Genomic DNA, 16,812 nt, shown 5'->3' with positions numbered 1-16,812 from the left:
TTAGCTTTTAGCAACTTAAAAAACTATTTTTTCTATTTTAACACCTTACTTAACAAAACATCCTACATCACATCTCTTAATTTAGCAAATCGCCCATTAAAATAATATAGACACCCATTAAAATAACATAAAACAAATCCACAAAAATTCAAGCAACCACCAACTACCATAACCAGCCATCACAACAACAACCATAACTAGTTAACATAACCCAACAACCACCATCGCAAAGCCTATTAAAATAACCATCAAAATAACTACCAACCACCATAACCCAAACCTACAACCACATCACCACCATGGGCAAAAGGGGGAAAAAAAAAAAAAAAAAAACAAAAACACAAACACTAGCCACCGAGACTTACAAAACTCATGATAATTGGACCCTTGCAAATTGGAACTACCATGACCCATGACCCATGACCCTACAATCCAAATCAAACTCACAAACAATCACTACCGAACCACTGCCATCAAAAACCATATCAGAACAACAAACTAGAGAGAGAGGGGAGAGAGTGAGTGTGAGAGTAGATAGATTGAGTGAGGAGAGAGATTTGTGTGAATATTATATTGGAGGAGAGAGAGAGAGAGAGAGAGAGAGAGAGAGAGTTAATAAAAAAATTGATTTTTATTTTTAAGTAATTGCTACAGTAGATGCTATAAATAGTAATTTACTATAGTATGTTACTAAAAAAATTTAGATATAGCAACTCAGATAAAGTGTGGTTTTTTGTGTTTAGAGAGTTAAAATAACTTTTTTGCTAAAATAGATACTCCAATGTGAATGCATTAGAGTATTGAGTCTAGTGTATATGTAATGAAAATGCACATACTAACCTAGGAAACAAAGAAGTTTTTGATTAATTTAGCAAAAAGTGTGTACAGTCTAATGTAAATGCTCTAAGAGCACTCACATTGGGGGGTTGTAAGAACCCCTCAGTTGCTATTTTAGCAACCAATAACCCAAAAATCAGTCACATTCAGGGTATGGGTTGCTAAATATTTTTAGCACCTATGAACAGTTGATTCTTATATTTAAAACCTACTGCAACTAAGGATGTAAACTAAAAAAATATTATTTTATTAAAAGATCTCATATTTCTCTCTCTTTCAATCACACGGTACTCCTCTCCTCTCCTCTCAATCTCATTTCTCATCTTCCTTTCTCTCTCCCCTCTCTCTGTTTCAGTGTCTCTCTCTTAGATTAGCCTTTCTCTCTCAAATCAGTGTCGATGACATGGACTGGAGATGACGTGGACAATCGGTGTCGACGGACTGGAGATTAACCTCACTTTGATTCTCTCTCTTTCTCTCACTTCGATTCTCTCTGATTCTCTCACTCTAATTCTCTCTCTTAGATTGGGTTTGAATTTTGGTTTTGCTTTGATTTTTTGTTATGGGTATCAATGCATCTGCAGGTTCATGGTGGTGGCGATGGGAGGTTATTATGGGTTTACGAAAGTGGCTGGGTTCTGTTCGGGTTGGTGGTGGCGGTGCCTTTGGGTTTTGGTTTTGGATTTTGTTTGGGTGTTTGGTGATTTTCAATTTAGGTGTTTGGTGAGTTGGGTATTGGGTTTAGGTTAGAATTGCTCGGCGGTGGTGGTGGGTGATTTGGGTTTTGGGTTTGAGTTTGGATTTGGGTATTGGCTTTTGTTTGGGTATTAAGTATTAGTATTGGGTTTGAATTGCTCAGCGGTGGTGGTGGGTGGTGCAATTTGGTTAATCAACAATGGTGGTGGGTGGTGCTATTGAGTTGCTCTATGGTGGTAGTAGGTGGCTTAGAGAGAGATAGGAAAAGAGGTCGAAATTAGTGAGTCGCTTTTTTATATTATTTTATAGTATAATTATATTATTTTAATAGGTTGTATGTAAAAGTAAAAACTATAATGTAAAATGTATTGTAAAGTGAGTTAGTATAATAGATAAAACATGCTTTTAAATGGTAGGATAGCAACCGATCCTCGGTGCTAGTGCTCCCACTATCTTGTTATTTTAAGAAAAAAAAGGACAATAAATAAGATATAATTAATTACAAAAGTTGTTCTGTTCCAGGCCAGTTGATATGGCCAGCACATGAAAAACAAACATGAGTCACAGGCCAATATCTGGACCAAAATATTGAAAGGCCTCTAAAGAAGTAAACTTCACAATCTCAGGGACAGTTTTATCCATGTTACCATCAATCAAACCATTCCACGTCCATAGCCGTAGCCAAATATCTGTACCCCCAAAAGTCTTCAACAACCAAAAAATGCTGACAAGGACTCACTTTTTAAACTTTGGTGTACCAAAATCTGTGTGCAACACAAAAGAGAATCAAAAAATATATTTGGGAAAGAAAAAGAAGAAAGAGAAAATCTAATAGAGGCCACAAAAACTTGTGGCTGAAAATCACACTCTAGTGCTGACGTGGCATCCACCTTTTGGTTTAAACAAGATCAAAAACATAAACGACGTGCGTCCAATGCCAACTGAGACACCAACACCCAACACCCCTTTTTTTCTCTCTCTACGAAAAAACCAAATTTTCTACGCGCGTTTTTTGGCTTTCTTTGTTTTTTTGGGTCTTCCCTTTCCCCTGTTTGGTTACCAAGAAAAAATGCAAGAAAATAAAGACCCCACCATCAAGCTCTTTGGCAAGAAGATCCCCTTGACTGCTGAAACTGATGAGGTGTTGTTGGTGAGTGATTTGGAGAAGGAAAAGTGTGACAGAGTTGAAGTAGTAGTAGATGAAGAAGAAGAAGAAGAAGAAGAAGAGGAAGAAGATGATGATGATGATGATGAAGAACAAGAAGAAGATGATAAAGCAGAGAAGGTACAGTGACTGAAAATTCAATTACAGGGTTTTATGAAATTTTGAGGATGACCCATTTGTTAGAATGTTAAAAGAATTGGTGGGTCGGTTTTACTTTTTCTCACTTTTATCTTTAATGACCATGGTATAGGGGTTATGGTATAATAGTTACTGGTACTTCTTTTTCTTCTTTTTTCTTCCTTTTTTTGGTGGTTGTGAGTGTTAATTGGATTTTGAGATTTGCTTTTCAAAGTTTGTTTTAAAAAATAAAAAATTCTTCTATTTTGATTTTAGTGTTTTTTTTTTTTTTTTAAGTTTTAGACTTTAATGTTTAGAAGCTGAGAAATGTAAGTAATGAATTTGCGTGTTTGATTATTCGAAAATGGGGACTGGGGAAAGCTAAATTCCTACTCAGTTGAGCTTGGGTGAGTTCTACTTTTTTTTTAAAGCTAAAAACTTTATGGCATAAGAATCTAAAACTTTGATTTTCTTTCTCAATTCCTATTCAACCACTAGTTTTTAGCCATGATTATTACGTACTTCATACCAAGTCTTTTTTCTTTTTTCAAAAGTTTGGTACTGTTCTTGATAATTATTCAAACTTTTGTAATGACTTTTTAAACCATTTTATGGATAATTTGAATTCACTTTTTCATAGAGCATAAATTCTATTTCCTATTAATAAATTTATAAGGTTTTAACATAATTCTAGTTTCCAGATTCCCTGGTTTAATTTAGTACTTTCCCATTTTGTGCTTATTAGCCAGTCAAGTTCTTCTAGAGCCAGGGAGATCCTTTTGTTATAACTAATAAGGAATTAACATTTATTGTTAACACAACCATTTTAAAATCCACTAACTGGGTCTCTTTCTTAGGTTTATTTGTTTGACAGTTGATTGGTAGTGTTTCCCTGTTGAGTTTCTGACAACCCCCCACCCAAAAAAGAAAAAAGAAACTGTAGTTAGTCTTTAGGCAATTGGTGCCTTCCATAAAATAAATAAATAAAAGATAGATAGCGAGTTCGAGTTCAAAAATCAGCCTTTCTAAAAGGATTTGGAATAAGGTAGTCTATCAATCATCTCCACCAAACTCTACAAAAGTAAGGACTTTTTTTTTTTAGTCCTTAGGCAATTGCGTAGTAGCCATGTGAAACTTGACTTTTCTCTAAATTTCTAGAATTTACCCACCATACTTTGACTCTAGGGAGGTGATTGGCTGCTCTAAATTTCTGAAAGTCTCTAATGCTTGGATTGTGTCAAAAGAATCGTACATTTACAACAAGAGAGTTACAAAGAAATGGTTTTGAATAGTCAAAGAAACACCATTGTGAATTCCTAAGTTCATCTTACTTCTTTTTTGTTGCGTGTCCTCTGATGTTGGTACTATCATATTGATCAGGCTCATCTTTGGAAGATAGTCATAATGTTTTATAGTGCTTGTATTTAGTTACTTATAAAAAGGAAAACTATGTTCTACTTGCAGGATCCACCAACAGCAGAAGGCACTGAGACTAGAGAACAAGACAATGATTCACCTTCAAATGCAGAAGAGCCAGCCGATTTGGAAATATTGCCGGATGGAAATGTGAATCCTAAAACACCCTCTATAGAGGAAGAACATGGAAAATCAAAAATCGCCAAGATGGAGAAAGATCAGACTGAAACAGCCAACTCACAAGAGAAAACCCTGAAGAAGCCGGATAAAATTCTTCCCTGCCCTCGCTGCAATAGCATGGACACAAAATTCTGTTATTATAACAATTACAATGTTAATCAGCCACGCCATTTCTGCAAAGCTTGTCAAAGATACTGGACTGCAGGTGGTACCATGAGGAATGTGCCAGTGGGAGCTGGACGCCGCAAGAACAAGAACTCTACCTCACAGTATCGCCACATCACCATCTCGGAGGCTCTCCAAGCAGCTAGAGTTGATGCTCCAAATGGAACTCACCAGCCCTCATATAAAAGCAATGGTAGAGTCCTCAGCTTTGGCATAGATGCACCCATTTGTGATTCCATGGCTTCTGTCTTAAATCTTGCAGACAATAAGGTTTTGAATGGTACCCAGAATGGGCTTCATAGTTTTGAAGAACAAAGAATTCCAGTTCCTGGCAAACGTGGAGAAAACGGTGATGATAGCACAAGCGGATCGACTATTACAGTTTCAAATTCAATGGAGGAAGGAGGAAAACATTTCCCTCGAGATCCATTTGTGCAAAGCATTAATGGCTTCCCTCATCAAATTCCATGCCTTCCTGGTGTTCCATGGCCTTATCCATGGAATTCTGCAGTACCTCCACCTGCTTTCTGCCCTCCAGGATTTCCTATGTCCTTCTATCCGGCAGCTTATTGGAACTGTGGTGTCCCAGGCACTTGGGGCATTCCTTGGCTGTCCCCTCAATCTTCTCCAAACCAAAAGTCTCCAAGCTCCAATCAAAATTCTCCAACACTAGGGAAGCACTCAAGAGAAGGAGACATGCTTAAACCAGACAATTTGGAGAAAGAGGAGTCGCCAAAACAGAAAAACGGCTGTGTTTTGGTACCAAAAACTTTGAGGATTGATGACCCGAGTGAAGCTGCAAAGAGTTCTATATGGACAACACTTGGAATCAAGAATGAATCAATTAGTAAGGGAGGAATGTTTAAGGCCTTTCAATCAAAAGGTGAGGAGAAGAATCACATATCTGAACATTCTCCGGCGATGCTGGCAAACCCTGCAGCTTTGTCTAGATCCCTCAACTTTCACGAGAGCTCATGAAGCAGTAGCTTTTGATGTAATTTTCGTTTAGGTTGGAAGCGTGAGACTAAATTCAACTTAGTTTGGAGTGAGTTTGAAACACTAACAGGCAATCCGGCACAAGCCATTTTGGTTCATCAGCCTCATTGCAAACAAAATTGGTGAAGCTAATCAGTTTCGGACCAAGAACAGGGAGACTTTTTCTCACAATGGTAGCTAATTAATCTAGAAGTTCTAGTAGGTAGTGGGAGCTAATTTTGTTTTCTTGTAGCTATATGAGCTTGTACCTGTTGATGTACTTAGTTTGTTGAGTTCACGTTCATGTGCATATTTTTATATATATATATATATATGTGAGATAATGGGATAGAGTTGGAGAAAGATCATCCATGTGTATAAAAATCCAGATCTTCTGGGCTAAGATTTTAATACTGCCTGAAAATGGATATTTTCCCTCCATTTTCCTTGCTTCTTTGTACAATAAACCAATGTTTTTGTCATTGATGAAACTATCCGTATAATCCAATCCAAATAGTAAAATGTTATTTGGGATTCTTCTATTGTAGAATAGGACTGACTAAATTGCGAAAAAGAAGTATCAACTTTCCCAATAAAAAGAAAAAGGAAAAGAAATAAGATTGAAGAATAAATATCAAATTACAGGTAAAGAACCTTGTAACTACTAATTAGCGCACCATGTTTTTAAGAGAGACCTTCCGACTTTAAATCCGCATCTCTCCACTATCGAATTATCAAAAACAATAATAATAATAATAATAACAAACAAGGGAAGTTGAAAGGACTGATGGCTACACTTGTAGAAAGATAATGGATGCAATTATGTACTCTGGATGATGCCAAGGCAGTGGTAGCTATTCCTTACAGCATTGCAAGAAATAAATACTTGAGGGGTCTAGTGGGGCTACAGTAAAGACTGTGACAGAAACAACAAAAGTGAAAGACCTTTTTAGACCCTCCCTTGTGAGTTGTGAGGATCAACTTTATTTAAATTCACATTAAGGCCAGGTTTCTATCCTTTTACGAGCTCAAAAGGGACCAAAAGTTCCCTAACAACTTGCACAAAAAGGTGGAAATGCTGGACCAGAGTTCCTTCGATATTTCCACGCCCTCTCTTCCTCTAAAGGCTCTAACCCTCCATTGGTTTCATTCCTCCTTTTGAAAATTTATGATCTTCCATAGAGATAGGACCAACATGGTTGCAAATTTTGTATGCTCCATATGATTTTTGGGAATAACAATAACAAAGCTCTAGCCTGGAAATTTTGAGATCAGTTTAGATTCTCGATAAACTAAATTGGATCAATCACATGTATTCTTTTATGCAATGCATCACAATTAGGAAATGACAAATTTGGGTACAAAGGTTTCATTCATAATGAAGTATAAAATTTTTACATTTTTTGTTAATCTATTACAAATTTACAACCTTCCTTTCTCTTTTAAGCTTGGAACCAACTATGAATAAAATATATAACAGTAAACATTGGTATTGACTAGTTGCATGGTTTTTGGGGAGAAAAAAGGGGGAAAAAAAATTTATTTATGCTCTACACCTTACAATATTATTAGAATATTTACATCACATAGCTGATGGTAGACATGGTTGTGTTGTAATTACAGAGATCAACCCATCAGTAGTGACAAAAACGCGGAATGGATTTTTCTCTATTTGACAAAAAGTTATGGATATTTGGATTACTCACTAGATGTATATACCCAAATTTCTTCAAAACACATGATGAATACATCAAAATCAACTTAATATGTGTCCCTAAGCAATTTGCAAGAAAAAAACAACCAGATATTTCTTCTGCTACCAGCAAATACAGGGCACATTTTATGTTTAAAATGAGTTGTTATGGGACCCAAATGCACATAATGCCATACATCCTTTTGTCATTCTATCTTGCTTTTACTTTCTTTTCTTTTTGCTCTTTTCAATTTTTTATGTGAAAGCAATTGGCCATTACATTTCATCCGTATGGCCAGATTCAGCTTTATGGGCTTGCTAAAATATTAATGACATATTGAGTCATCATCAATTCGTAGCCATTAGGTTGAATGATGTGATTGTGAATTTAATGATATGTTTGCCCTCATATTTGGGGAACCAATGACAACCTTAATAAGGTAAAATTGATGGATATATGTGAGAAGGGGAAAAGATAAAAATGATAGAAAAACATAGGAAATAAAGGCAATAGTATTATTTTTTATTATACTCTTTTTATTTATTTATTAATTCGATAGTTAAAAGGTGAAGGAATTTGAACCTTAAATGTTTCATTGAAAATATGAGAAAGTATCAGTTAACCTACAAAACACTTGACTCCACTATAGCTATTTGGTAGGAAGAACGACAAAATAAGAAAGATGAAAAATATCTTGTTCTAAATTTCTACCATGAACTTGTTTAATTTTTTTAATAAATAAAACGAGTAAATTTGTCTAATTACTCAACTTCACCAACTTACCTACCTCACTTACCTCTCCTCACTTAACATCTCTATTAGACAAAAAGTCACAAGAAACAAAATATGTTTGTCTCAAGAAAATAACTATTAAATCCATAGAACATAAAAGGTTCCTTGAAGCTGAATAAATATCCCAGATTATTGAAATCCATAAGAAAATGAGGAAACATCTAAAGAAAAAATTATTAATCAAGATCTAAATGCCCAAGAGGTTATAAGTTATAACCACACAATATATATATATATATATATATTTTAAAGAAATCCTAGAATGGCTATTGTAGGGTTAGGATTTGTAGCCCAAGTCCAAAACAATGAATTTGTAGAGAGTGGGTGAAAGAACTGGGTTAGTTGTGAATTTAGCAACTGTTAACTATAGTATCTGAGAATGAACCAATGTAAAAACACACTTAAAAGATAAACAAAATGATGTCCGAAGAGGAATATTATTGATTGAACAGTGAATACAGTTCTTAGAGCTACAATAAAATTTTTCTTCCTCTCTTATTATCTTTTTTCCGATTCCCCTTTTCTTTAGAGACCTTTCCCGTTTATATAGCTTTCTTCTAAACCATCTTCATCGTACACTTGTTCTTCATCCAGGCAATCACTTGAGTACATGTCACATCAGGTATCTTCTTTAGTTCTCCAGGAGTGTTGGTAGTTGAAGTTGTACTATTCAGGGGTCTTCTCCACATAAATACGGTCAGAAAAGTTGCTGCAGTGCATTAAACACGATGGTAGCAGCTTTTTCCTTTAGATATTTCTCTGTTCTTATCATCTTCAGACGTACCCAGAGCTTATCCTTATCATTGGAATTGTCAGGAAGATCACTTGAACCTCTCAGGTACTTGCTTGATCGAGACTCTTTATATCCGAAGAGAATACTCTCCTTGGCCTGATGATGATCTCTTCAGATTGTCCTCCTCGATCATTTCCAGGTATATTTCTTCCATTTAGAATCATTCTCAATCATTTTCTTCTCCTCGAACATACGTTAGGCCAAGAAAGGGGCCCCAAGCCCAATACATAATGCTAGGCTTTCACCTCCACAATAGCCCCTCAAAATTTTAATTTTTATCCCGCATCCGAGGAGAAAAAATAAGATTTTGATTTGTTATGAAATAAAAACACAAGTATTTGAATTCACATGTGTATGAGCATAGGTTTACGCGCTTCATCATTGCTGCTATCGTTTCAGTATTAGCGCTATTAATTACTTCAGGCGGCGTTCTGTCTCGTATCCAACGATGGACCATCGATCCGACGGATGATGTTCTTCCTCGTAATTTGGGCGGGACGACTCTTACTCTTTCATTTACCCCTATATAAAGCCTCAGAAAGGGTTATTTCTTCTTTACTTTGCAAACTCTCAGATTATCCAACGAACTCAAGCATTCAAATCCACCAAGCCCTTCCAATCATTAATCCTAGTTCTTCCCAGAATTTGTAAGAATCTCTCTTCGAGTTCAAGGATCATTCTCCGATTTAGTTTGCGTAAGTTCTCCTTTATTCAAGCCTTTCATCTTCTCTTCGACCAACTTCCTCGGCCTTCAAGCTCTCATCTCCCAGTTATTATTCTGCGTCTTCTTCTAGTTAACCAAAAATGGGTAGATTTTAGTATCTCGTCGATAGTCCTGCCTTAATAGAGGAATTTAAGGAGACATACGGCATACCACAGGGGGTAAACCTGAGGTATTTTCCCCCAGAAAAGATATTAACCGACCGAAGAGAGGGGGAAGTCGTAATCCCTATGATAGCCTTCATAGAAGGAGGAATGATTCTCCCCATGGGTTCTATTACCCAAAATTATCTTCGTAACCATAGGCTTTCTCCTGATCAGTGCGCACCCAATGTCTTTAGGATCCTAGGAGCAATTGATGCTTTGAACCGTTATCTAGGATTAGGACTCACTTGGCTTGACGTGGTACATATGTACGAGTGTCATAGCTAGAAGGGAGCAAGATACTATCTTAAATTCAATGTCATTAGGCTCGTCTCCTGCCTTCCCAAGTCCAACAAAGGGATGAAAGACGACTACCTGATCGTCTCAGGTGCATGGCATGACGGTCTTCATTGCCCGACTCAACCAGGAGAGTCAGATAGGATATCCTAGATTTAGGTTTCCTAACAATAGATTTAGGATCCCCGTTTTTTAATAATTTGCCTTCTCTTTGTATCATTACTTTCAAGTTTCTGACTAAATTTTGTTGTGGTGTTAACAGATAAGGATCATGTTTCTCCTCGGCTCAGCCTCACAAACGTACGCGCGCTCAACTACTTACTATGATCAGAAATTTTTGTAAGTGAAGATGGGCAGCTTCGATCCATTCTTCTCATTCTTGGTTTCACGCCAAAATCAACTGATTTTCAGCCGGTCGGCAATGCTATCACTCAAGGAGACTATCGGCTCAAACGAATAGACGTCTTTCGGTTCAATTTTTTAGCACAGTTCGATCTTGGCCCCATGCCACATCCAAATCTGCAGGGTATACCATTGCTCGTCTAGCCGGTTTAGCAGATTCCTCTCGAACCAGTAGCAGAAGGCGAAGGTGTTGCTTCCTCGACTTCTTCACTTGAAGAGCAAATTGATAAGTTTAAATTCGAAGGAGAGGCTTCGTGAGAGGTTTAAGTGATACAAGTTTCGGATGCCGAGGAGGAAATTGACAGGCAGTCTAGTGTCCGTCATCCTGTTTTGATAACTGCTCTTCTAGAAAACTCTTCAGAAAAAGAAGAAGACATGGCAAGCTTAAGGGATTTAATGAAGAATAGAGGTAAAAGAGCTGGGCCCAAAGAGACCGGTACATCTCAACCAGCTGTTAGTCTTCCTCCACCACCTCACCAGGTTCCTTTGGATCTCAGCGCAAAGCAATTGCCAGATCCGAAGAAGAAGAGACCCCTTGCCGACAATGAAGAAAGAGAGGTAGCGCCTCCGAAAGGAACCAAACAACAGAAGGTGGTCAAAGATCACCGGAGCAAAAGGGCTTCGTCTACAGAGAGCCGTGACAACGCCCTTGTAGCTGATGTGTGCCAAGGACCTCGCACCTGGTCCCTAAGGCTGGAATTGGATGGTGCTCCAATCCCCTGGGAGACTTCCTTTAGAAATTATGATGGGGGGAGAGCAGGTCTCGCTGCTAAGGTTTTGGAGCAACCATTGCTCCTCCCACGAGACATGGATTCTTACAGGCGTTTCAGCCAGTATGACCTCTTTTTATCCCTAAAAAGGGATTTAGCCATGGTAAGTAAATTAATCCACTTCTTCAGCTAGGATACTGATGATTTTTTTTATATATATTGAAATTTTTCCTTCTGCTATGTAGATTACCCAGCAGGTTTATGTGGCCGATGAGTGGAACAAAAAGGTCTACACTGAAACCCAAGCAGAGGCTCACTCTCGGTTGAGGCAGAAAAATCGTTGGGTAATTTGAAGGAAGACTATGCTCATCTGTCTGAGCAATTGAAAGAGATGACCAAGGAGAGGAATAGTCTAGATTCTGGTCTCTAAAATGCTGAGAAGCAAGCCGAAGACCAACACCAGCTGCTGAATTTGACCGAGATCAATCTGGAAACAGAGAAAGCACTAGTAAAGGATCTGCGGATTGAGCTTCAGAAAGCCAAGGAAACTACCAAATTGGCCAAGAAGAATGCATAGTTGGCCAAGGAGGCGGTCGAGGCTGAAAGGCAGGCAGCGTATAAGCTGGGGGTGGAGGAGACCCAAGCCAACCTTACTGAGCAATTTGCCATGGTTAGCCGAGAGTACTGAGATGTAACATAGGGAAAAGCTCTGGATGCTGCTGGGGTCTCTGCAGAATCTGACTTGAGGCAACTTGGGAGTATATGCTACGATCCTGATATTCGCGAACTCCCAGGGTTTGACTCCTCTCCCCCTACATAACTCCAAGAGGCTTCGGAGCAATCCTTGATTGGCCAAGTCCCTCCTATCAACCTTAAGGCCCCTAAGGAGTCTGGTCAACCTAGTGATCAGGGCAAGCCAGCTGAGGCTCCCCAGGATAAGGGCAAAGACTTGGGTAAAAAGAAATCCCTTTTAAAGTCTAAGGAACAAGCCCCAGAAGTAGCTGCTGCTTAGTCCAGTCAGGTTGTTGACCCTTTGGCCCCTCAGATGAAGGCTTAGACGTTTAGGAGTTTTTATTTCATACTTGTATTAGTTTTTCTTTTATGTAAGGAATTGTGAACTATTTTCTTTTATGTAAGGAATTGTGAACTATTTTCTTTTGATCAATAAAATCGTTTCTCTTTTATTCTTAGTGTCTTCGTTGCACATCTTATGAGACTTATTATTATTGTAAATAACTATAACTTGTAATTACAGTAATATAGGTAGACTTAACAATAATATCATGCCAGTGATGCAAACACCTTATTCAAATACTGCAAGAAGTAGGTCATACAAGAGTTATTAACAAACATTGAATGCAATGAATGATGTGAAGGTATTACAGGTTTTCTTGAAAACCCACAAGGAATATTGCTAAGCACTGATTTCAGATTATTCAAATATTTACAACTATAAGATGAGGTTATTTAGGCATGATTTGTTAAATTTAAACATTAATAATGACTATAAGACAATGTTATCTAACCCATATCAATTGGTCCGAGAACTTCAGGCATAAGTGGATTTAAATTTAAACACTTAGGCGAAATGTGAATGAGTGTTAACTAACCTAAATCATCTGGTCCGAGGACTTCAGGCATGATTGGATTTAAGTTTAAACACTTAGGAGAATTGTAAACGAGTGTTAACTAACCCAAATCATCTAGTCCGAGGACTTCAGGCATGATTGGATTTAAGTTTAAACACTTAGGTGAAATGTGAATGAGTGTTAACTAACTCAATTATCTGGTCCGAGGACTTCAGACATGATTGGATTTAAGTTTAAACACTTAGAAAAATTGTAAACGAGTGTGTTAACTAAACCCAAATCATCTAGTCCGAGGACTTCAAGCATGATTAGATTTAAGTTTAAACACTTAGAAGAATTGTAAACGAGTGTTAACTAACTCAAATCATCTGGTCCGAGGACTTCAGGCATGATTGGATTTAAGTTTAAACACTTAGAAGAGCTGTAAACGAGTGTTAACTAACCCAAATCATCTGGTCTGAGTATTTCAGGCATGATTGGATTTAAGTTTAAACACTTAAAAGAACTGTAAATGAGTGTTAACTAACCCAAACTAAGGACTTCAGGCATGATTGGATTTAAGTTTAAACACTTATGAGAAGTCCAAAAACTTTACATAATAAACTGGCATATTGATTAAAGTAGAGATTTGATTAATAATAGTACCTTTTAAGGTTGTTTACATTCCAGGGGCGGGGTATTATATGACCATCCAAATCTTCCAAGAAGTACGCCCTAATGCCAGCTCCTAAAGTAATACGATATGGCCCTTCCCAATTGGGTCCTAACTTTCCCCAAGCTGAGTTCTTTGCAGTGCCCACAACTTTCCTGAGTATCAAATCACCAGGCTCTAGAGGCCTTAACTTTATGTTGGCATCATAGCCCTGCCTGAGTTTTTGTTGGTAATGTGCTAATCGGACCATTGCATTTTCTCTCTTTTCCTCAATCAGATCCAAACTCTTTTTTAGCTGCTCATTGTTGCCGATCGGACTGAACGAACTAGTTTTCATGGTTGGGAACCCAGTCTCTAGAGGTATGACAGCTTCAGCTCCATAGGTCATTGAAAAGGGGGTCTCTCTAGTAGACCTACGAGGTGTAGTTCTGTATGCCCAAAGTACATGTGGCAGTTCTTCCACCCATTTGTCATTTGCATCGTCCAATCTTTTTTTTAATCCATTAACTATGACCTTGTTAATCGCTTCTGCTTGCTCATTCCCCTGGTGATAGGCAAGGGTGGAGTATCTGTTTGTGATTCCCAGTTCACTACAATAATTCCTGAATGCTTTGCTATCAAACTGTAGGCCATTGTTCGAGATGAGAGTATGAGGAACCCCAAACTGAGTGACAATATTCTTCCACACAAATTTCTACACATCTACATCTCTGATGTTGGCCAGAGGTTCAGCTTCGACCCATTTGGTGATATAATCTATGCCGACCAGAAGGTATTTCCTGTTTCCTGCGGTTTTAGAGAATGGACCCACGATATCTAAGCCCCATTAAGTAAAAAGCCATGGGCTGGATAGCGGATTAAGGGTTTCCCCTGGCTGATGAATGTTTGGGGCAAACCGTTGACATTAGTCACACTTCTTAACATACTCATGGGCTTCTTTTTGCATATTCAGCCACCAATAACCTTGGGTAATGGCTCGGTGAGTCAAGGACCTACCTCCAGTGTGGCTCCCACAGATTCCTTCATGTAACTCTTCTAGTAGTAACTCAGCCACTTCAGGATGCATGCATAATAAATACGGTTCTGAATAGGAGCGTTTATATAGTTTCTAGTCCTCGGATAGCCAGAACCTAGCCTTCCTCCGAACTTTGTCAGTTTCGGCCCTTTCTTCGGGCAAAGTATCCTCCTTCAAGAATTTAATTATAGGATCCATCCAGCTGAGTTCGGCCCTAATTTAGTGAACTTGGACTGCCTTTCTTCTTGCCTCTATAGGCCCATGCAGGTCCTCGACGAGGATAACTCTCGATAAATCTTGCGCTGAAGAGGTAGCAAGCGTGGCTAAAGAATCAGCTTGTGCATTACCATTTTCGGGGATGTGCAGCAAATTAAAAGAGTCGAACTCCGACTGCAGATGCTTAACTTGGCTTCGGTATCCTTGCATTCTTTCATCCTTCACCTCAAACTCACCTTGTACTTGACCAACGACTAATCTCGAGTCTGAGAACACCTCCACTAATTTTCCTCCCATTCTTCGAATCATAGCCATTCCCATCAATAAAGCTTCGTACTTGGTCTCACTATTTGTGGCCGTGAAGTTTAGTCTTATTGACTTTTCGATAACGATCTTCTTTGGAGATATTAACACCAGCCCTACACCAGAACCTTTCTGATTTGCTACACCGTCTACATATACTTTCCAGGGTGATGGGTCTCGTTGAGAAATCATGCCAACCGATTTTTCATTCATGTCCTTCTCCACCGTTACCTCTTTTAAACTAGGCTCTTTGAACTCGACCACCAGATCTGTGAGAACCTGGCCTTTGACTGAAGTGCGGGGCATGTATTTCACGTTAAAAGCCCCTAGGATAGTGCCCCATTTAGCTATTCTTCCCGTGTAGTCAGCACTTCTAAGTACGATTTTAAGCGAAAGTTGTGTGAGCACAACGACCGTATGTGCTTGAAAATAGTGAGCCAACTACCGTGTACCAAGTACTACTACCAAGATATCTTTCTCCAGCGGCAGGTACCAAATCTCGGCCTCTTGTAATGACTTACTCACATAATAAACTGGCCTTTGCACACCTTGGTACATTCATATCAGTACCAAACTTACAGCACAAGGAGCTACCGCAATGTAGGCAAACAAGACTTCATCTGGTTTAGGATTAGACATAATTGGTGGCCGAGCCAAATAGTGTTTAAGTTGTTAGAAGGCCGAAGCACATTCTTCAGTCCACTCAAACCCTTTCCATTTGTTGATTAACGAGAAGAAAGGTTTAGACCTATCTGCTGATCGAGAGATGAATCGGTTCAAGACAGCTGTCATTCCTGTCAATTTCTGAACTTCTTTGGGATTTCGAGGAGCCTATAGATTGTGGATGGCCTTTATCTAATCGGGGTTAACTTCAATTCCCCTGTGAGTCACCATGTACCCCAAGAACTTGCCTGACCCCACACCAAATGAGCATTTGGAAGCGTTTAGACGTAGCTTGTGCCTTCTTAGAACTTCAAAAATGTTTTCAAGGTCCTTTATATGTTCAAAAATGATCTTGCTTTTTACCACCATGTCATCTATATAAATTTCGATACTTTTGCCCAACTGTGGCTCAAACATCCTCGTCATCATTCTTTGGTAAGTGGATCCTGTATTTTTCAAACCAAAGGGCATCACCTTGTAATGGTAGTTACCGATAGGGGTAACAAATACAGTCTTCTCCTGATCATCCAGGGCTAACGGTATTTAGTGGTAACCTTGGAAAGCATCTAGGAAACTCATCTGGGGGTGGCCGATAGTGGCATCTACTAGCTGATCAATTTTTGGCATAGGAAATGGATCCTTAGGACAAGCTTTATTTAAGTCAGTGAAGTCTACACATACTCGCCATTTCCCGTTCTTCTTCTTCAACACCACAGTGTTTGCTAGCCACTCAAGATAAAAAAAACTTCTTTAATAGCTCCAGCTTATTTGAGCTTTGTTACTTCTTCTTTTACTGCATCAGCGTGCTCCTTAGATGGGCGCCGAGGAGGCTGCTTCTTAGGTGTAATCAATGGGTTGACCTTCAGATGGTGACAAATGAATTCTGGATCCACCCTTAGGGTCTCGTAAGCATTTCAGGCAAATACATCAAGGTTTCTTTTAAGGAACTCTATTAGCTCCTCCTTCTCCTGCAGAGGCATCTAAGATCTAACTTGAAAGAACCTTTCGGGATTGTCTACAATAACAAATTTTATTAAATCTTCGCATCTAGCGCCCTCGTCTGGATCTTCGACGGGCGATACCCGATGTTTTAACTGCTATAAACCCCTTTCGGCCTTGGCTGAGGACTCAGTTTCGGGCTTATGCTGGATGACAGCCACTAAGCACTGTCTGGCCGCGGACTGATCTCCCCAGATTTTACAAACCTACCCTTCGGATGGATATTTAACTTTCTAATGCAAAGTAGAGGAAACAGCCCCTAGCGTATGAAG

General features: G+C 38.7%; 1 protein-coding gene across 1 annotated transcript; it reads left to right on the top strand.

Moving 5' to 3' along the window:
* Window positions 1–2,451: 2,451 nt before the first annotated feature.
* LOC111998711 (cyclic dof factor 3) lies at window positions 2,452–5,919 on the top strand. Its single transcript, XM_024030802.2, has 2 exons — window positions 2,452–2,818; window positions 4,280–5,919. Exons 1-2 carry the CDS (start codon window positions 2,468–2,470, stop codon window positions 5,552–5,554), a joined length of 1,626 nt encoding a protein of 541 aa, XP_023886570.1. The 5' UTR covers window positions 2,452–2,467; the 3' UTR covers window positions 5,555–5,919.
* The last annotated feature ends 10,893 nt before the right edge of the window (window positions 5,920–16,812 follow it).

The sequence above is a fragment of the Quercus suber genome, unplaced genomic scaffold, assembly GCF_002906115.3.
Source record: "Quercus suber isolate HL8 unplaced genomic scaffold, Cork oak 2.0 scaffold_44, whole genome shotgun sequence".
NCBI classification, from domain to species: Eukaryota; Viridiplantae; Streptophyta; class Magnoliopsida; order Fagales; family Fagaceae; genus Quercus; species Quercus suber.
Note: the sequence above shows the minus strand (reverse complement) of the source record. Positions and strands in the feature narration are given on the sequence as shown.